Source organism: Cyprinodon tularosa, unplaced genomic scaffold (genome assembly GCF_016077235.1).
Source record: "Cyprinodon tularosa strain WSP-4 unplaced genomic scaffold, ASM1607723v1 ctg788, whole genome shotgun sequence".
In the NCBI taxonomy this organism is placed as follows: Eukaryota; Metazoa; Chordata; class Actinopteri; order Cyprinodontiformes; family Cyprinodontidae; genus Cyprinodon; species Cyprinodon tularosa.
The window spans coordinates 235565-258632 of NW_024039549.1; the positions used below are offsets into that span (position 1 = coordinate 235565).

General features: G+C 38.5%; 1 protein-coding gene across 1 annotated transcript in view; it reads right to left on the reverse strand.

Moving 5' to 3' along the window:
• pcdh7a (protocadherin 7a) overlaps nucleotides 1-10450 on the reverse strand; it is a 64532-nt gene extending 54082 nt beyond the window's left edge. The window contains exons 1-3 of the mRNA XM_038271020.1: nucleotides 10032-10450; nucleotides 8018-9892; nucleotides 4905-6084 (exon numbers count right to left, since the gene is read on the reverse strand). Coding sequence (XP_038126948.1) covers nucleotides 4905-6084; nucleotides 8018-9414 — 2577 coding nt within the window. The 5' untranslated portion in view covers nucleotides 9415-9892; nucleotides 10032-10450. The remainder of the gene's footprint in view (nucleotides 1-4904; nucleotides 6085-8017; nucleotides 9893-10031) is intronic.
• Between the last annotated feature and the right edge of the window lie 12618 nt (nucleotides 10451-23068).

Below are 23068 nucleotides of genomic sequence, written 5' to 3' on the forward strand. Positions count from 1 at the left end.
CTTGGGTCACGATACGATATTATCACAATATTGCAGTATCACTATATATTGCAATATTTTCCCCGGCTATCAAAATCAAATTATGAGATAAAACAGCAAGTGCTGTATATTTTCATCAGAAAATATTGATTAGGTATTATTATCCATGTTATTAGGGGTTTTCTTCCACTGTGACTGCCTCAAATACAGATTTGGTGCTGCATGCACAGTTAAAGGGCTCCACAGCGCTTTCTGCCAGAGTGGTTGTACAGAGGTAGCCCATTTTCCCATCAATGTTTTATGTAACCATTTTTTTTTTAATCGATACTAAGAAGTGAAAGATCGATATTATATTGGGCAGCCGAATATCACGATATATTGCCAAAACAATTTTTTTCCCACACCCCTACTCCTTACCCTGTTTTTATTACCGTACACCTCAGACATGGAAAAATTCTAATGAAATTCCAGACTTTTCCATACTGCACAGGAACCTTTAATACAAGTACAAAAGCCCCAAGCTACTTATCCATGCAGCGTGGCTTTCATATGCAGAGTTCCTCAAAGGTATCAAAATGACAACAATGACACACAAGGACCACAATGTCAATTTTCTCTTTCTCAAACTCGAAGCCTGCAGCATAATATTACAGATAATTACTAAACATGTGGTTCGCCCAGGACGGTTAGATAGAAAAGAGCAGAGTAATTTTCTGCCACCGTGCTGCAGCAGTAGCAGCCGTTTTCATTCCCTAATTGCATCTGGCATCCGTCCACCACCCAGTTTGACTTCATTATGAGATGGAGGTATTCTGTCTTAAGTGACTTCTACTCAATTACGCCACCAAGTTCCTTCCTACAATCAAACTAAACTGTGCATGTTGTACTCAATGGTGGCTTTCAGACCAGCTTAGCCATATTACACCCTATTGTTTGATTTAATAGCTGCAGCCATTTAGGCACGCTGCAGATAATTCTACCTCTTACTAAATGTTCTCTTCTAATCCTCACATCCTTGATTTTCCTTCTTTCTTCTTCTCAGTGTCACATGCAAGAAGTGCTCTTCTTAATAGCTAGTGATGAAATGATACAACTGCTATCTGTCCTTACTTGTTTCTCTTTATTCAAAAGGAGATTGTGGCATTACTGAACACATTCTCTTTCACTCAAAGGTAACATTTCCTTTAAAGTCTTATTCATGGATCCCGATTACTTCTAAAGCCTACAAAGCAGGTTTTACTCATTTGTGTGTGACAGTCAACAAACTGTACAAACTCTAAGGAGCAAACATATTTTTACATAATTCCTGTGCTCCTGGATTTTGTAATCTTTGCTGCCTTTGGGAACGCCTCAGGGGGTGAAAATAAGGTATCAAGCCACTTCATACTTCAAAAGTGAGTCAATTTTCATTCTACAGTCCACAGCATCACAACAGCAAGAAAAATGTTTATTGGCTGTGATAAAAGTGTTTTTAAACTGTACAGCTATGGTCATTTGTGTGAATCAAATGAAAAGCAACTAAACTCTATTTCTTGTTTTTTTCTTTTTGTCTTAGTTTTACGGAAGGCTATACCTTCTGGAAAAAAAGTATCTCTCTAATGTGAGTTTTTCTTTAAATCTAAGACAGTATTCTTCCTTTTTGTATCCTCTAAAATTATTGTGCTGCAAAGTAAAAAAAAAAAATCCTCGTGTAATGGTTCATCTAATGTTTAAGTTCAAATAAATAAATCATCACTTTCATTAGGGCCAGTTTTTCCCAGGTGTGGCCCCTTGCAAAGACTAACTTCCATCTTTCTTGGTCTGACTTCAGATAACTAACTATAGTGTCCAAAATACTTTAGCCAACCTGACTGAACAAAACAAAGAGCCGTACATCTATGACCACTCTTTTGTCCACTCTTCACTTGTTTCCTGCTGAATTTGGGCTGAAATGTAATATTTTATAGATTGATTTAGGTGTCTAAACTCTATGGGCTCATCTTGTCTGAGTGAGCTGTGTCAGCCCTACACTCCAGCGAGAGCCCTGAGATCAGCCAACCAGTCTGATGGCTGTCCATAAATCCAGGCTAATATCCAGAGGCGATAGAGCTTTACCTGTGGCAGCGCCTGGACTGTGGAACTGTATTCTTTCGTCTGTCAAGTCTTTGCAGCCCTTAGGTCATTTTAAGTCCAAACTGAAAATGTACCATTTCGTCCCATTTTAAACAAAACAAAACTACTAATATGTCCCGAGTAGCATCATTGCACATCTTGATTATAAACTTTAAGCCTTCTTCGGGAAATGGATCCAGCTGAATAAAATTGAATTGTGTTTTTGGACTGTTCAATCCAGATTCCCAAGTGGACAGAGGTCTTAATTTGGACTGACCCCAATAACATCTTCAGTATTCTCTGACCTAACTATTCAAATCTAGCTCTGTTTATACATTTAAATGTGTTTTCATTGAAGGAAGTTGAACCACTATTCAAGTCTTTAAAGGAAAAGTCCGGTCAGCAAGGAACGATCAATGGATCATTATCTATACCTAAAACTAATAAGTTTGCAGTGATTTAATGAATTTAGCATTTATTAGTAAAAAAATTAAAATAATAAAGACTGAGTCATTTTTGCCCAAATATAGTAACACCTCACTCCTGACATCTTCCGGCAGGGGAATAGCATCTTCTCCCCGCCTTACAAGCAAAATCAATGGGAACTTCTATACACACCTGCAATCAACAACAGTTCTTTTGGATTTCGAGAGGACTTCGCCATTGAAATTAAGAAGAGCTATAGCTAAAGTGACAATGCCCACGTGCATGGCAGTTGGATGTTGCAATACATCGGATAAAAGGGAAAAAAAAATTTTATTTCACCTTTCCAATTCATGATCCACCAAGGACGGGTTTGTCATTGGATTGCCAATTTGAAGATGGAGGATTTGCCATTGAACTTCTGGCCAGAGACAGAAACACGTAATATGTAGCCAACATTTCAAAGAAGAATGTTTTCAAGATGACTTTGAATGAGATGAGATATTGAGAGACATTGGGACTTGCTTAACTGCCCATACCACACCATGACGCCATAAACCGGTAGGTGGCAGTAGAGTTCTTTGATGAACTTGGATGCCTCCAGTAAAGCACATTCAAATGAGAACTACTCTTAATTAAAAACACTTATCATTTATTGAACAATATGAAGTCTGAATTCTGAATGTGACTGGACTTTTCCTTTGAGGTTTTCTTCTCAGACTACCTTATATCTCGCTCAATCTATCTTTTCATGCCCTCCCAGTTGAGGTGGATAGCCATATCCTGGAAGATCTGTACCTGTACTTTACTTCCCTTGTCTTTGTGATACTATTTATTCAGTAATTTTCTCCAGAAGTCCAATGAGGGCTTCACCAAACAGCTGGCATGATGGTGAGATAAAACAAATTATAGACAAGTGGACTTCCATGGGTAGTTGAGAGCACTTAATTAAAATAAGGGTTTCTATATTATAAGGAGCTGAATACAAATCAGTACAACCGATTTTAGAGTTTTATTTTTTAAAAGAAAACAATAAAACCTTGAATTCCTGTATTTCTTCTTGGTTAAATAGTTCTTCAATATGGGCTATCACATTAAAAATGTTAATAAGTTACATTGAATTGCACCTTTGTTGAGGATGGCTGTGAGCTAGTAAAGGGTTTATCTTTCTGCATATGTTGTCTGCCAATACCTGAACGTTAACGATCCTCTACTTGGAGCACGCATGAATAAAGTGTTAAAAACTAAGTTTGAAGTGCAACTTGAAACCACTAGCGCTGTGTTTTCAGGAACAAACAAAGGAACTACAAGACCATTGAGACAATTTAATTATAAGTCAATACAAATTACCTGTTTTTCACACCAGAGATTAAGCTTTAGTAACTATAACCTGCCAGCATTTATAGCTTAATTGAACAGTTTTAAACCATAATGGGAGGGAGATAAAATTAATGTGAGGGCAGAGCAAGGGGAAGGATTTAAACAGCAAGGCATAGCCCGAATTGAAACACATAATGTTCTAGTTATTTCTAGTATCTTAGTAATGTCTCTGAAGTTTATCAGTTACCTCTGCAGATGGCATGGATCTAATTTAATGTTGGTTTTCTGTTCAAGAACATATGGACACATGCAATTATAACAGCAAATACTTTTTACGACCCTTTTTGCAAAATAAATATATATATTGCTGAACAAATACTGACCCTGCAGTGTTCACTGCTGACCTCAAAAGCTTGTAAATATTCAAAAATATAGGATCCACTCCTTAACTTTTACATCTATTTAAATGTTCAAATGTACTTCAATATGCTCAGTTACAACTGCAAAACTGGGACAGGGCTCATCTCTTTCCCTCTTGCTTCTCCAAAAGACTTAACCCTAATGCGCCCTCTTTCTCACTCTCTCTCTTACTTTGACACACACACATATACTAACACAGCCACACCTAAAGCTCTCAGCTCTGAGCTCAATGTACCATAAAAAACGAACCACTTCAGTCATAACAGTGATTCTAACCACATACCCATTACAACAATGCATGCTGGACAAAGAACACGCTCCAGGAACTGTCTAAACTACAAAGCAGATTGCCTGTGGAAACAGTGTTCTCTATCTGGAACAAAAACACTGAATTATGTGTCTAGTCATTGTAGAAAATCAGAACACTGTAAAAGCTACACCACTGCAGTTAGCTAGTTATTTCCCCGAGAAACTAAATACTTTGTGCCAGACCAATCATCACCACTCTTTTTAGCAGTCAGGCTATCAGTGTGAAATTGCAAGTTATGACAGAATAGTTACTGAGATAATTTCTTGATAATACTATAAGCTTTTTAAAGCTTGCATGTCTGGGAAAGGATTTCAAATTGGGTTTGTTATAGCATAAATTAATCAAAAAACATAAAAATTACCTGTGCATCCACTAGGGTGGCATTTGCCAAACTCTCATTGATGAAGACGTGAACCAGTGCCGTCGCACAAAGGGAGGGGATTCCACTGTCGTTGACTCGTACAACAAGGCGATGCAAACCTCTGTGGCGTCGCTCCAAAGGTTCTGCCAGGGTGATTACTCCATTAGTTTGGCCAATTTCAAAAAGTCTAAAGGGATTTCCTCCCACCAATGCATAGTGGAGTTCTGCATTTGGGCCAGTGTCTGAGTCTATGGCTGTTACAGTCCTGACAATGGTGCGGGCACTGCTGGCAGGTGGTAGGAGCGTGTAGGATTCATTGGCAGGAGAGGTTATTGAAGGTGCATTGTCGTTTTCATCGGTCACAAATAGCGAGACAGTGGCGGTGGCAGTTTTGCGTGGCTCCCCTCCATCCACGGCCCTAACGCGGAAGGTGTAGGTGGAAAGCTTTTCACGGTCAAAGGATGCAGCTGAAAAGATTGTTCCGGTGTTGTTCTCAATGGAGAATAGCTCTTCTTGCTCGTTTCCGCCATCTTCTCCTTCCACTTTTTCCCCTGTCTTTGTGTCTGCCCCAACCCCATCTACCTCAACAAAGAGGCTAAGCTCAGCATTTTCACCTTCGTCAGCATCAGTGACTGTTACCATGCCGACAGGACTGTTGGCAAGTAGGTTCTCCTTCACATAGAATGTGAAGATCTCTTGAACAAACTTTGGTGCATTGTCATTGCGATCAGTTACCTGTACAAGAACAGTTGCAGAGCCTTGCAAAGAAGGTGTTCCTTTGTCCTTGGCAATTACTCTCAACTCATACCTTTCTTGTTGTTCCCGGTCCAGGGTCCCTGTAGCTCTGATATCACCATTATCTGCATCTATGTAAAAGGGTCCGTTAGACCCAGGATCCAAGGAATATGCAATTTCAGCATTTTTTCCACTGTCTGCATCTGTAGCTACAACAGTGACCACCCTTTCACCAGGTCCATTATTTTCAGCAAAGTGGACCTCCACATTGCTCTGGGCAAAGATTGGGGCATGATCGTTGATGTCTACCACCCGCACCATCAATGAGCTGTTACTGGATAGACTGGGACTGCCAGAATCTACTGCAACAATGGTTACACTGTACTCTTTTGTGGCCTCATAATCCAGCAAGGCTGACGTATGTAAGAAATACTTCTTCTTGTTTCTGTGGAGACAGATGAAAGGAAAGATGTCAACAATACTGAATAAGTAACAAGATAATATCTGTCTTGTTACTTAATGTAGTGAAACAAAATCCCTAATATGCCTCTTTTTGAAGTATTTGACTTTAATCACTTAATTGGTCAAATAATGTCCAATGCTGTTTTACATTACCAATCCTAAAATAGAAAAAACTTTTGGAAACACTGATTTAGTTAAAATTAGGGATTTTAAGTTTCCAACCATGTTGAACTAATTGAGACATTTGTTAATATGTCCTTAATAAATCCAGTATGTAACTGCCAGGAACTGGTCATCATATTTTGATCTTTAGTAATAAACTACAATGTTTAATAAATTCATACAGTATCTATAGAGTTGATTATACTATTCAGTAAAAATATATTTTATTGAGCAAATAACATTAATTTATAATATTTTTAAACACCAAAACACACTGATGAGATCAGAGAAGAGACATTATTAGTGAAATAAATATGACTGTGACTGTTTAACCAGATTACTGTAATCAATTTTGCGTTAGATTAATCCTATGATTTAAGCTTCAGGAAATTTCTTTACAAATGAATATGCAAAGACTCAATATTACAAGCCTCATTGTACAGGTCAACAGTATTTGAGGACTGTTAATAACACAAAGGGAGCTTGACTCCTTCCCCTCACGCCTTTAGGCAATGTTCTCACAAATGACTGAAGAGAATTGACATTTAGAGCCTGTGAGGCAAAAGTGACATTAAAAAATGTAAATCCCTTCACCTGCACAGAATATTTCTAACAGAAGTTTATAGAAGGGATGACAGCCTAACTACTCTGTAGCATTAGCGGATGAGTGACACTCCTTGAACCAAGATCAAATTACATTTTCATATAGTTATTCAAGCACTCTTTTTTTTAAAGAGAAAAAGAAAAAAGAAAACAGGTGGAAGGGTGTAGAAATTATGCTTTCTGTGAGTGGAAACAGCAAAACTTGAGAAAAGAGGTCAGATATATCATCTTTATGTATGCATGACATTACAATTCATTAAAAAAGTACAACCCCTTTTATTAAAAACTTCATTGATGATCTTTTTCCTTTTAGTTGCATGTATGGTAAATAGCGTGAATGGTCTATTACTATATAATAGACCATATATTACTATTATTACTAATACTCAGCTCTAACTTAAACTAGTGGAAAACCCTTTCGGCTATATCAGTTTACAGTATTCAGTTTTAAAACACTTGGTGCCAATTTCAATATGGTATGTAATGCAGCTTTTTCAACCATAATATGTGTAATTCTAAATTTTTCATTAAAGTCCTCATTTTCAGCATTTGTTTAAAACCAAAACCATTGATGGAATGGGTTTTCAGATACACACACTTTGAAATATCTAAGCAGCTTCCCAGGAGATTTATTATCTGTTCTAGACTTATTGATTAAGTGCACTGAAGGAATTAATAGCTGAAAACCAACGTGGCCTCGATTCATCTGTTAGCAACAATTCAGGATGCCCAGATCGGGGATGGCGTTAAGACCTCTGACAGATTAAGTAAAAGTACTGATTTTCTCATTATTGTGGCACCTGTAAGTAGTTGGGATGGATTCGACAGCAGGGGACTGTTGTGTGCTCAATGTAGATGTGTTGAAAGCAAGAGGAATGAGCAAACATAAGGATTTGTGTTTGATTGCGTGCCAAATTTTTATTGCTGGACAAATTCATCAGTAAAAGCAAAAAAAAAAAAAATGAAGGATAACTATTTAACTGGAAAAAGGCTCCTTGTTGCATCATGTCTTATGGAACAAACAAGCTACTCTACCTCATTATAAAAGGTGTTAGAAACCATTTCTTGGTCAATATGTCCAAGCTGGGCATAATTTTAAGCCCGCTTGGTGTGCACTGCTACTTTTAATAGTTACCACTAGTTTGGCTTACCTGTCAAAGGCTTCATCTGCAGGTGGGGGTGGGAGGAGCGTTTCGCCGGCTGGCTTCAGAGTAAATGGGACATCTCCTACGACCGTGCAGGTCACCGCCCCATTCTCCCCCTGGTCCCGGTCAGACACCTGAACGAGAGCTACAGGTGTGTCCACCAGAACATTCTCTGGCACCAGTGCCGCCCCATCCCGGACCAGAATCCGCCCGATCTTTCTGATCTCTACAACTGGAACATTGTCGTTTTCATCCCGCACAGCCAAAACCACTGTGGTGCGGTCAGTCCGGGGAGGCTGACCCCGGTCCCTGGCCATCACTGTGAACTTCAGCTGCGCCACCTCCTCCCTGTCAATCCTGTGAAGAACACTCAGCCAACCAGTGGCCTCATCCAGGCGCAGAAGTCGCCTGACATTCTCAGTGGCAGCTCCAAAAACGTACTCCACCTGCCCATTCACTCCGATGTCTCGATCAGAAGCTCTGACCTGGAGAACAGGTGTACCAGGAGGAGCATTTTCAGTCATCTCAGCTTCATATGTGGACCTCTCAAACTGTGGGCTGTTGTCATTCACATCAGTGATAGAAACCCGGAGCAGAGCCTGAGAGGAACGAGGTGGGTTTCCTCCATCTCGAACTTTGAGGATCAGCTCATATGAGTCCTTCTGCTCTCGATCCAGTGTGCCCTTCACGATGAGCTGAGGCTGCTTCTCACCATCTGGTATGTCCGCTACTTGCAGCTCAAACACAGTGCTCCTAGCTCCTCCTCCACTATCACCACTTCTGCCCCTGCGGTCAAGTCCATCCACTCTAGTAATGGGGTTTCCTCCTACTGTGCGCCTTGTTGAACTTGACCCAGCTCCATTATCTTGGATAAGCTCGTAGCGATCAATGCCATTCCGCCCAAAATCCCTGTCAGTGGCAGTTGGGAGCAGGTACAGAGTGCCAATGGGGCGGTTTTCCTCCACAGAGAGCTGCAGGACAGGTGAGGGGAAGGAAGGCGTGTTGTCATTGATGTCTGTGATGACAACTCTGCCTTCAAACAGATCTACCCAGCTCTGCAGAGGCCCGATCACTGACACCTCAAAGTCCAAGAAGCAGTCATTCTCGTCAAAGATCATCTGACACTGTGGGAGCTTCTCTCGGTCTATGCGTCGCGGGCCTGTGGTCAGCTCACCTGTCACGTTGTCAATCTTGAAGTACTCAGAGCCGCTCTCCAGGGCGAAGGTGACATCCCCGCTGCCGGTGCCCGCTGTGAGGCCCAGATCGGTGGCCACGCTGCCGATTCTGACATCCGGCGGGCCCTCCTCCGCCACCCGGTACCGGAGAGCTGAGTCTGCAGCCGGTAGCTGAGTCAGCAGCTGCAGCAGCAACACCACTAAGTGCACTGCACCAAGCCGCGGCATGGCTCCTTCTTGCTTTCTTCCTCCTCACTCCCCCAGCGGTGGGCTCCTCTCTTAGTTTATTGGTGTTTTGCGGTCTGGTGCAGCTTCACAGCGTGGGTGTCTGATTTATCCTTTCTTACCTTCTCTATCGCTCTCTGCGGACTGGAGTCCGGGAAAAAAAAAAGCTTTAGTGTAGTTCACTTCAGGAGATCCTTTCTTTCTTCTCTTTTTTCCCCAACTCTCCTCCTACACTCAGTGGTGGGTTTTCAACTTCTATGAAATTATTTCTGCAGTCTTACTCCCATCTTTAAGGGTGTAAAAAAAAATCCATCCTTACTTTGCTGTTCTTCAACCTTTGATTAAATCCGCTTCCCTCTTTAAACCGTAGAGCTATCCTGAAGAGGCTCTTATCAATTCATAACACCCGTTGGGAAGTTATTTTGATTCCGGTCACATTCGGGACAGAGGCTTTTCACTTAGAAACTGCAATGCAGCACCACTACACAAAAGAAGCGAGAAAAGATAGGGATGATTAAAAAAATAGAAACGCTGATCAGTTCGGAAAAATAACAAATAATAATAATAAGCTGAATTATAAATTCAAAGCTCTATTTGCTGCTGTTGAATCTTTATCTTACCTTCTAATCCAGGCGCGTTTCCCGCAGTGGAGCAACGTGCCAAGCGCTCAGATTCCTTTACGCAAGTTAGGAGAAGAGAGCGACTTTCTTCAAAGCTTTTCTCCTCGCAGAAATAAAAGGAAAAAAACAACTTGTGTCTCCCCCTTTTTTTGGAGTTGACCGCCTCCCCCAATATATATCAGTTTGGGAATAATCCGTCCTCTGGATGGAGGGGTTGATGGATGCAAGCTTGCAGCGGCGGTGGACCGAGAGGAGATGCGGCTTTCTAAGAGTCCCGCATTCTCTCACTCCTCCTCCTCCAGCTCTTTCCCCCTCCCTCTCACCTGCGATGCTCGGGACTGCTGCTGCTGCTGTTGCCTCCCCTTCAATGCTGCAGTCTCTTTCTCTCTCTCTCTCTTAGCGCTACTGCAACATTTTCCCCGGCCACGTAACTCGATCCATGAGCTGTAACAGGAGAGGCAGCAGAGGCGGTGCTGGGTCTCTCTCTCTCTCTCTCTCCCTCTGTCGGCTACCGTTGACAGACCTCAGCCCCCCTTTCCTGTCATAGGAAGATTAAATGGCTTTGCTGTCCCGCTCGTTGACAGCTCCTGGTGGGGAAATATCTTTATTCACATATTCATACAAGGGGACAAAGAGCGACGGGGGAGAAAAGGAGTGATCTAAGACCAGTCAGCGCATGCAGGGTTCAGGCAGATTTTCTGCTGTTGCAGCTCTTTTTCTGCAGGGGCAAGTGGAGAAAAGCAACATGCAGCGTGCGTTCTTTATCAAAAAGTATATATAGTTTGGTGGGGTTTTAAAGAGATTGCCTCCTAGAACAGGTTTAGGAGAGGACTCAGTAATAGATATTGACATTTAGACAAAAAATGAAAGAAAGATGTAGCAACTCTTCCGTTTTTGAATCACATTTAAAAATACATCATTCAAATAAATAGCTACCATCACAGTTGCTTCATGTTTGAAAAAATTGCTACTATTGCAGTGCAAAAAACTGAAATCTATATACGTTTTTTTTGTTCTTTAAATAAGTGCATTTGTTCTTGAATTGAGGGGTAAGTGAGAAACTTTGCCAATGGAACAAGACAATTTACATAAAAAAAAAAAATAATAATAATTGCATTGTCTTATTAAAGTACATATTATCTTATTATCTTATAATAAGAGTAAAAATACTGATTCCATTGGCAAATCATCTTATTTACCTACTGAAATTAAGGCTAAATACAATTAATTTAAGAAATTTGTACTTATGTCCAGTGGCAGTTCTAGACCAAATGTTCCAGGGGGCCAGCGTGACTTCATGGGGCCCAAAAAAGCATGAAATAAAAACACAGGGCAAGGGATTCAATAATATAGCTCCATGAAGTTAAATCTCTATTCAATTATGTTTAATTGAAGTTATTTTTTATTAGGTCAATATACATTCATAATTTAGGAATTTTACATATTTTTGACTTCTTTTTTAAGTTAAAATTACTGTTTTCTATAAAATCAGAATTAGAACTCATGAAAAACTGATAAATTCAGCCGTAAAAATAAGAGCAATTTGTTTTGAAAAAAAAAAAAACATTTTGCAGATGAAAACTGAAATCTTATCTCAGTACCTATCACCTTATTGTTTTATTTTGTCAAGAAAAAAACTAATGAAATAGATCCAAAGGACCTATCAGCAAACCATGTCTATTCCAGCGCATATCTCTTTGAGTATAATGTCTTCAGTACAGGGCCTATAATAGGGGCCAGGACATGATCTACTGGGGCACTGGCCCCCCGTTGACCCCTGTCTAGAACCCCCCATGCTCATATCTAGAACGTTTTTGCAGCGTAGACCCATGCAGATCAATTAAATGATGCATCTCCTACTGAATATAATAATTCTAGTTTAAAGCATGTAGGTTTTGGAAATGAGAAAAACAGAGCTGTGTGTGATCTTCCTTGCATTGGTCTTACGTAGAATTTACAAAGATAAAAATATTTCTACATATTGATTTTGTTGGGCTTTTATACGGTTCACGTTACTATTCTACGCCATTTTCTCAGAGTATTTGTAGTCGGAATGATTTGTATTCAGACAACGTTTTGTTCTCTTGTTTCTTTGTGTGCAGCAGTATCCTCCACCTCCTCCTACACACTGCTGAGTGGATGTTGTCCCTCGGCGGACCGACCTGCTCTGGAGGAGCGCACTGCAGCAGCGGTCTGCTGCTATCGAACACTACCTGTGTTTCCACGCTGCCGCTCTGTTCAATCTCCCTCCCTCTCCCGCTCCCACCCGCCTACATATCTCATTTTCAAGCTGGTCAGGTTGTGTAGTGAGAAGTGCAAACTAAGCCAAGTTTGAAAGCAGGGGGTTCCCTTCCAACATAATGGTATTGACGGAGAGCGCAGTGTGCGCCCTGCATGGCGCCAGTCAGCGGTTGTGTCTGCCGGACAATAAACAAGTATCAGAGGATGTTACAGATTTTTTTTGTGTTTCCCCTTCCCATTAAATGATCCTTGCTGTACATTTCAAAGAGTCATTTTATCTTATAATGTTGTTTTTTGGTGCTGTTTCCCCAAAATCTGTCCAACACTTGACCTACTTGGAACTTTACAACAGTTTGAACACTTTATTTAATAATAAATGTTAACTTTGGTTTTTGCCAAACATCAAGTTTGGCATTTTTATATGTTTCTTATATTGGCTATATCAAAGGCAAGCGTTTTAGTAATAGTAAAAAAAAATCCTAGCTTACTGAGCCTGACAATTAACACCATTGCTGTTTTGAGGAAAGTCTGTTTTTTAAATCATTCTGTAGGGTAACTGAGGCTAATCTATTCGCATTTTTTGTAAAAGTACACATACTCATTGAACTCTTTAACATTTTGTCATAGAAAGTCAAACATCGAAGTTTCTGCTGTAATTTTATGTAACAGACTAATTCTAACCAATGTGAAGAGGAAATAAAATGCTAAACGGTTCCTTAGGTATCGTACAAATAAAAAGAAAGTTGTAGTACGCCTTTTTCTGTAGGGATACCCTTTTCCTTGGAGTAATTGAGATGAAGATGTAGAGTCCATTGGTTTTACCACATTCTAAATGTTTTGGAAAGGCTTTAATTTGTATGAGCTGTTTTGTAATGTTGTTTTTTTTCTTCAGATTTTTTTATAGCAATTCTGCTTGTTTGTGAACTTAAGGGCAGCTGATGGTTGAGAGAATCGTATTATTTTGCTGTACTTTTAATTGATCAAGAAAGAAAAGATGAGTGATCTAAAACATGTATATCCAAGCTCAGCACTGAAGCCTTACATTGAAACTTTATGAATTTGAGAAAAAGTTAAGGGTATACTCAAAAATTCATTTTAATAACTTAAAAATAAAAAAAAGTAAGTCAGTTGATTAATAATAATGGAACTTTATTGATCTCGAATTGTAGAAATTTTCGTCTGCATTTAACCCATCCCTTTAGGGAGCAGTGGGCTGCCACTGTGCAGCGCTCGGGGAGCAGTGTGAGGTTAAGGGTCTTGCTCAGGGACCCAGAGTGCAGGCTGTGTGGATCGAACCGGGTACTTGCAACCTTCAAGCACACGGCTCTAACTGCTAGGCCATCACTCCCCATTATGGGGGTTTTCAGACCAACAACTGCTGTTTAGGAATGAACACCCTGTACAAAGCCAATATATGAGTTTGAAGAATGTTCTAACCATCCCAAAAAAATTACACTAAATAAGATTTAGCTGAAAAGTGAATGACACAGAAATGGAATAAATGGAAAAGAAAACAAACAAAGCATGCATTAAACCAGGCATCCCCAAACTCGGTCTGCAAGGCCCCCTGTCCTGCAGGTTTTAGAGGTTTCCTTGCTCCAGCACAGCTGATTTTAATTGAAAGCTGATTAACAGGCTTTTGGTCTACTGCAATCATTATAATCAGCTGTGCTAAAGCAGGGAAGAGGACCGAGTTTGGGAATGCCTGCATTAAACTAAGTCCACTGGCAACATACACAGCATATATCAAAAGAAAAAAAGTGCACCAAACAAACTTATAAAACATTTATAATCAATATATTCAGTGCTTGTAATTTACTAAGGTTAAAAAAGGTAACCTCTTTCAAGCATTCATAAATTTCAGCATATAGCCTAGGCTTAGAGATGTATTTTGGTGCCTAAAGAATAAATCTATTATCAGACACCACAAAACAACGTTTGTTACATTGCACACATTTAAAGGCAGCTGTTGCCACCAAGGGTAGCACAACCCTCATTAGGCTTAGCTGGTAATTACTTTTTAGAACATTTCATACTTTTTCATTTTTATGAAGGAAAGGTCATCAGAATTTTTTTTTTTGTATAAAAGTTATCAATCTAAGGTATTAACTGTAACATAAATAGATTAGAAAATAATAAAAGAGCATGTTTTCACATTGCCTTAATTTAATTTGTTGATGTCATTGTAGTAATTGTTATAAATGAGTAAAAATCCTGGCTTATAACTGTTCTGATTCATAAACATAGTGAAGATATGAAATAGAAAGGCAGCCCTATGGTTTAGGTTAGATCATCTCACTTTAGTAAATTTAGGTTATTTAAGACACATTTGACCCAATAAAAAAATCATCAAATGAAAATCTGTTGGCCTGAGCATGCCGTTATATCCAACCCATTAAGATATAATTGAGCATGAATCCCCTTTCATCAGCAAATGAACTGCAGTTTCAATTTGCATATTGAATTAAAAATGATGTGTGCTGTGTTTGTGCGTGCACACCATGCTCGTGAGAGCTCTAGTTAAAGACAGGATGTTCTTTGGAGATAGACCGCCTCTGCTGACCTCCAATTCAGCCTAAAGGCTTAATCTACTGTTTGTGCACCACAATAGCAGATCACAACTTTTTAAGTGGTACAGCATGAACAGGCAAACAAAGAAACTTGGGGAAACAGCTGAACAAACAGCTGTCCTGTTGAAGGCAGCTGAAAAGGATGATTAAATAAGAGATAAATATTACATTTATGATACCGTAAAATAAAAAAACAACTACACAATTTTCCTAAATTTTGCATAACTCACCTTCAAAACTCTATCTAAATACATTTCAATGGAATTCATCCATTGCCAATTATCCTTGTAGAATATTTCTTGTTTTTTATGGTGCTTCCTTTTACATAAATGAGCAACTATGAGCAAGATATTTTGACTGTTTTTTAATGTTTTTTATGTTTAGTTAGTTTTCTGGTCTTGGATGTGTCAAGAAATGCAAGCTTTATTTTAAAACATTTGAGACAGATTTAAATGATAATATTAAGCACAGTGTTTTTTTTAGAAAATACACTGCAGCAGAAAAATTTTTATTCATTTAATTTGAATCACATTTTGTCTCATTACAACATTAAACTTCACTGCATTTATGTGGCTAAGATGTGACAAATTATTCATTGGTTTATACTTTATTTAGGGAAAAAATCTATTCTAAAAAGGGTGAAATATATTTGTTTTCAGCCCCTGTCAGTCTATCCTTTGTAAAAACCGGTATCTATCATTATCCACTATACAACAGGTCCCTTACAAACACGCACTGCAAGGCTGAGAGGATGAAGCCATTGGATCCAAAAGGTAGCATAAAAAGCAGAATTTGAGTGAGCAAATGTGCACATGAACAACCACCTTATCTATTCCTTAGCTTGCAAGCTGGAGAACACCAGAAACCAGAAAACATGCGGGTGTCGATATCAATTTGTGTATGTGTTTCTCCAAATGAGAGTGGTTTTCTTTACAAAATTCATGGCTATATGGGGAGAGAAATTTTTTGGGGGCAAAATGAATCCACGATCAAATAGTCAATGACGCATTGCACAAAATTAGCTGAAAAGTAGCTTATGGAAGACAGTGTCAATGTTTTAGAGAGGGCGTGACAAAGCCCAATTTCCCCAAATCCTTTAAAGTTTTGAACAGAGCTAAGATCTGCGCATTCTGCAGGAGCAAGGGAACACTTCCCACAGAAGAGAAGATAATGTAGTTCAACATGTTCATGTATTCAGAAAATCCACTATGCCTGGACTTTCTGTTCCTAGAAAGGTATGGTCAGACATAAGGTATGTTCTACAGAGAACATTATAGGACTCAATCCATGTGACAAAAAATGTTCTTTAATGCCTTATGAAATGAGAATGCAGAGTAAACTATGACATGAGGAGAAGAGCCACTGCCTTAGCAACAGAAGTATTAGGACTGTGGTAGCTTAGCAGTGAAGCAGCTGGTGCAGAGTAAACAGAGTGGGGTTAATCTGGGTAGTATGCAGGCAGACGACACAGACTAGCCAGCAGGGTAATCTGCTGGCGGCTGGAGATGTAAGTAAAGCTAGATCAGCATTGTGTTGGATTCCCATTCACTGAGTAGAAAAACTTAAAAATATACTCCGGAAAAGTTGAGTAAATATTGTTAGTTTAAAAAAAAAATTTACCTTCAGATCAGGAAAAATGACTGGCTTTTATTAGATTTTTAGATTTTTGAGTGGCTCTATAGTTATTTTTAGTCACACACTGATTATATTACTGCCATTGCACCTGACTATGAAAAGTCTACTTCCAGAAAGACCAAGTAGCCACAAACCTAACATTGAATTAACTGATAATGGTTGTTGCTTTCAGCATTAATTTGCCAGCATTCATTTTTTTTAAATGGTTGTTGCTTTCAGCATTAATTTGCCAGCGTTCATTTTTTTTTAAATGGTTGTTGCTTTCAGCATTAATTAGACTTCTTAGACTTCTTAGACTTAGATCATCTTTTTTAAAAGTGCAGCCTTGAAAAATAGTAAAAAAATAAAAAAAATAAAAAAAATAAAATAAAATAAAACAGTAATATAAACATATGACTGTAAATTTACATTTTTAACATTTTCTTTTTGCTTCACTGCTATGTTATATTTAAAGTTTGGCAAATCATCATGTGAAGATGATCAGACTTCAAGCAGTCACAACATGCAGTTGCACAAATTTACATTGAATTATTTATATTCTATTTATTTAGATTCTCTACACTGAGAAGGAGCTGGATAAAACTTCAGGGTTAAATCTAGTAACACAGGTGAATTTACAGTAAAATAGCAAAAAGTTAACTATGTGAAATATTTACCAAACAGAGAATTCTAAAACATAAAGAAAACAACAACTGAATGAAAATAAAAAGGATCGAAATTAAAAGGCATTCTAAACATTGAACCTGTTCAATGTCACTTATAGGCTTAATTAAATTAAATTCAGTTTATTTATATAGTGCCAATTCACAACACATCTAATCTCAAGGCACTTAACAGGACAATTTAACCAGATCATGCAATCAGATTGGTTCATAATTTTCTATTTAAGGAAAACCAGCTGATTGCATCAACTTGACAGCAATCCCTGACATCAAGCATCCTTGTAGTGAGAGTGAAGAGGAAAACTCCTTTTTAACAGGGAGAACCTCCAGCAGCACCAGGCTCAGTGTGAGCAGCTATCTGCAGAGGCTGACTGGGTTCAAGGAGACAGAAGCAGAAGAAGAAGCAGGGATACAAAAGGCAACTGTCAACGAGCTCCACATGCGGCCCATCCTGGAAACGCACAGCCAGGCAGACAAGCTCCGAACTAGAGCACTGCTAGTTAGTCACCGTCATAGAAACAGTACTACACTGAAGAACAGGCCAAGCTCCAACATCTATAAACAAAGATGTTGATGGCAGCAGCACAGCTGACATTTCTCATTTTGTCACAGCTACATGGAAATAGACCAAATTAAGCTACTGTTATGAATAAGAACCAACTTTACTGGGGCTATCAGATTACAGCTGTGTTTTGACGAAGTCCATCCCGATATTTCTCTCCGGGATGGTGTCACAGCTAAACAGGAACTCACCAGATCAAGCAACTATGATGAGAAAAAGCAGAGAGAGTAAAATGTTAGAACTAACAAATACTGCCGAATTGGAGAATAGTGATAACATGATATCGAATGTTAAAAAGGGGTCCCTAAGTCCTCCAGCAGTCTAAGCCTATAACAGCTGATCTACAGAGATAGTTTAGGACAGGCATCCCCAAACGTGGTCCTCAAGGCCCACTGTCCTGCAGGTTTTAGAGGTTTCCTTGCTCCAGCACAGCTGATTTTAATTGAAAGCTGATTAACAGGCTTTTGGTCTACTGCAATCATTATAACCAGCTGTGCTGAAGCAGAGAAACCTCTAAAACCTGCAGGACAGCGGGCCTTGAGGACCGAGTTTGGGGATGCCTGGTTTAGGATAACCTGAGCCACTTTAACTATAAGCTTTATCAAAAAGGAAAGTTTTAGGCCTTTCCTTAAAAGAAGACAGGGTGTCTGCCTCACTGACCAAATTTGGTAGTTGGTTCCACAGGATAGGAAAGTGATAACTAAAAGATCTGCCTCGCATTCTACCTTTAGGCATTCTAGGAACCAGCAGATTGAGAGTAAAGTACTCTGTTAGGAACATAACGGTTTAAAGGTGTTTTACAAAGAAACTTTACAGGTAAAGGGTGTGGCTGGATGGGATGAGCAGAGGATGAATGACAGGCAGTAATTAGCAGCGCTAGCTTGCACATCATCGCACAACAGATAACCAGTCAGAATTTATTCATCTAGGAGAATCTGCAAACGAACTGCATCTATGGATCTAGGAGAAGTACCAGCATACCTCAGATTTAAATATAAAAAAGCAACACTTTATGACAGTGACATTCAAACTAAGAATATTTTTTTGGGTATCAACCTTTATTAAGAGAAGAACATAAAAAAGCAGTTAAGCTACGGAACAGGTTTTTTACCTCTGACATTTGAGTCCCCCCCCCACTGTTCTTTCTTTAAAACAAATGACTGTGACTCCAAAGAAGACTGTTTCATTTTTTTTATTTGCATGTTATATTTTTTATCCTGTATGTTATAGGACATTGTACATGGAATAAGTAACCCAAACATTACACAGCTAAATGTTCTCTTAAATCGGGGAGTGAAGGTTTTGTGAAGAAAGAGCTCTGAACAATTTCTCCATTGCTTACCTGTTAATGTGGTGGGCGGCTGTGACCTTTTTTTTTCTTTAAACCACTGCTGAAATGGAAAGTTCAGGAGTACTCTTTTCATACAGCCTAGGTAAAAAATGTGTTAGTTGAGTGAATCGAAAAAAGAGGGGAAAATACTTAAATAATCTCTCTTTAGTGTTTACAAAAGAAACAGGCTTACTACAATATGCACCTGATCGATACACCATATGATTTAAAAGCACAAATTGGACTTCTGCCCAAGAAAATAAAACACAGAAGTATGAACAAAAAGCAAGTTAGAGGCTTTGAGAAAATAGCTGAACTGACTAGGGCATGCTGCTGTGAAGATTTCAACCTTTGTGCAGGGGATTCACTACCAGATGAGCCACAGAAACCTCCTTCTAAATCAAATCTTAAAAGTCTGAAAAGTCAGACTAGGTCAGAAAGGGCTTTATTTGAACAGATTAAACCAAGTTAAACCTGTGCCAGTAGGACACAAGGGAAAAATCATTGAGAAGACTTGGACTGGCTCTTGAACCATAAAATCAATCTTAAAAAGATATATAAAGGGATTCATACATAGACAGTGGTGTGAATGACAGAAAGGGCAATAAGACTTAGAGAAAGGGTTGTCTGTTTATTCCAACTAAATCTAATTCAGCATTTAGCTTCTGTTTTCCACAAATCGTCTAAAGGCACCCGACCCTGCCAGCTCTGAAGAACAGCATGCAGCAAAACACAATGCCTTTGGTCGGGTCAGTGAAGAGACCAGATAAAAATACAGAGTTTTAACTTTAAAGCAGCAATGATTTTAGTGGCTTCAGAGTGCCATAAGTGGGGTGTCAATACTTACAGTATGAAATACAATATTCTCGAATTTATTCTTAGAACTATCCAGCAGTGTCCTGTAGGATTTGATGTTGACCACTCTGGCCCCTGGAAAACATCCAGCTATGGTCCTCTGTGTTTCTAATGGCATACTGTGATTATGGAGCTGACAATGACCAAAGTTGGCCTCTTAAACAGGGTATTGCTGAGATGGGGAAAACTGATGAGATTGCAGAAGGGTTGATTCCAGGGCTGTGATCTAGATCTATGGTTCCTAAGCATGTCATAGACTTCCAGCTGCACTTGCTCTACTGACACTATGTGAAATTACCCTTGATGGCTTCACATTAGGGCCTCAGTAATCTGTTGGGCTCTTTGCTTAACAGGGATCAGCAATACACACAGGAGATGAAATAATAAAGAGGAAAGAGTATCTCAAAATTGGTAAAATTCACTAAATGCAAAACCTCATTGATGAAATGTTAACTCAGATTGTTGGCTACCAAAGGTTTCACAGTACATATTAGAGGATTAAAGAAACTAAAATGTTAAACTTCTGCAAATTCATAAAGTTTGATAACAGGGAGCCTCAAGCCTCAATGGGGGCCTAAGCAAAATAACATTTCGGTGCGCTCTACTCCTTCATTTAATATTGATTCTTGTGATCAACAGTCGGATGATCAGATCACTCACTCACTCACCTGCTAATAACTTTTTGCTCTGGCAGAGCTGTTTACAGTCACCTATTTGTTTGCTTCGTTTGATGTTACTAAAACTAATAAAATTAAGTACACATTTTATTGTTAAGAAAATTGTGAAAATTGCTATGGGAGTTAGATTTCCCTGACTTAGAATAATATATATTTTAAAGAGAGTCCTACAAAAGGCGGAACACATAATTCACTCTTCAAACCACCCACTCCATGGTGAATTTGAGCCACTACCATCAGGGAGGAGATTCCGGCAACCCACATCAGGAACAAGAAGATGGAAAAACTTTTTTACTAGCCAGGCCACCATTTAGATATATTTAAAGGTAACTGCATTTAATTTGATAATTGATACTTTGATACTGTTTCTGTGTACATGGGTATTGTCTTGTTTATGTTTGTCCAACCTTAATGTAAGGAGAACATTATAAAATGGCTTGGATTCTGATATTTACGATAAAGGTGTTGTTTGGTTCATATTCTTTTTTGTTCCAGGTTAAATTTGTTCATAGCAACAGCTATGCACAAATATCACCTGAAAGTGCAACAACAACAAAAAAAATAAATAAAAATAAAATAAAGTTTGACAAATAAAAATGATAAATCAACACAAAACAGTCATAATCAAATCAAACAATAAAAAATCAAGCATATTCTTAATGAAAAAAAAACTTTAATGAAACCAGGTGGAAAAATAAATAAAATCTAAAGATGTTTTAATTAGCTATTAAAACAATGTATGTTTATCTATCTATAGTCAGAAGAAAAAAAAAATTAAACTACATTTGTCCACACATTTGATCTTTTTAAACATTGTTATAATTTTTCTCCTTGATACTCTACTCATTCATTGAAACCTACAATTTACAGAATTTCTGTTTGCAAAATCATAAAATAAATTGCTGTGACAGGTCTGACAGACATCCCTGTTATTAATATTAATTAGTTTTAGCCCACTCAGTCAGTCAGTCAGTGATCACGACCAGACTGTTCATTAAATATAAGTTTGCCTCAGAGATGCTTCAATAGTCAACCAATAGTGTCAACCTGGATCTAAGACAAATAACTTTTTTTTTATTTCCCTCAGATTAAAGATCTATTGATTGGTGAAATATTATGCTTTGTTACTATAATCATATAGAAATGTATACTACATCCAAAAAAACAACAACCAAACAAAAAAAAAAACAAAACACAAACATAAAGAAGAATGTTCTTGGGGGGGCCCACTAATTGCCCTGGGGAACTAAGTCGTCGGTTTGTTCACTTATGCTTTCGGCCGGCTATGCTTGATTATCTTTGTCAGCAAGACTGGTCGAATACCCAGCAAGAAGCTATTCAAAATGTTAGCAGTAACAAAAAAAAAATGCTTAGATTTTCGGAATCTTGCTTATTTTGCCCAAATACTATCAACAGTGCATATTTTGCAGCCATTCTGACTTTATATGGGCTAAAGAAAAGTTACAATAAAATAAACCTCCTTTTTCATCTTATCATTCAAGTCTTTGTTTTAATAGCAGTCAAATACATTTTTTTTAGCAAATACGATTATCTTTTTTAATCTTTAATTGAATGAAATTTTTTAATCTTCTAATGAGCGTGTGCAAAAACTTCTGACTCGTACAGTTCAGGTATGCAAAAAGTCTTCCAACTTCTTCCTGCTTATAAGGACTGTAATAAAGTCTGGCATCTAACAGTTGTTTTTTAGTAATACTGAAATCCAAATTAGTGACTTCAAAGGCACAGGCAAGCCCTGAATTGGACTGAGAAGTGGAAGAACAAAGAGTTGAAACAAGAGGTAAGGACTTGTGTCCAGTCTGCTTTGTTACTGCAAATGAAAGCTTTTAACTGATACAGATAACCAGGTTGCAGAAGTGGGACGGAAGTCAGGTGCAGCTGCCACAATTATTGGTATCAGTAATTTGTTTGTGCTTTAAGTCCCACTGGGAATTTTGTGACGCATTTCTCAGCAAACCTGCTAAAGCCAAATTTCCTCCTATCTGAAGTTTGAAGACACCAGGCACAGCTTGAACACTTACTCAGTACCTTTACCTTTCTTGACATTTCCCTGTGCACATCTTCACTCATTGTAGATTAAATCACCCCAGGAAACAGTCAGGGAGTTTAAATATGCACACATATGGGGAAACACACATGTTAGAAACTGGTTTAACAGTATAAAATAAAAAGATGTTGTCCATCCATCTTCTTCCGTCTACTCCGTCAGGGTCGCGGTGGGCCCTAATATTTATTATACAAGACAAAAGTCAAGATCAGTATTTGGCAAATGCCTTGATGTAACATTCTTATTTTATTTTGGTTTACCCAAAAAAGAAATATAGAAAAACTAATGATAAGCCTGTGTTTTAAAAAGTCCTTTTTAAATATATTTAGCAATTTTATATCCAAGAGGAAAACCATTCCTTGAATTTCAGCTCATACTGTGCCCAGTTTCAACAGGGAGTGGATCATTCGATACATTTCTATGTCTAAGTACATCTTAGC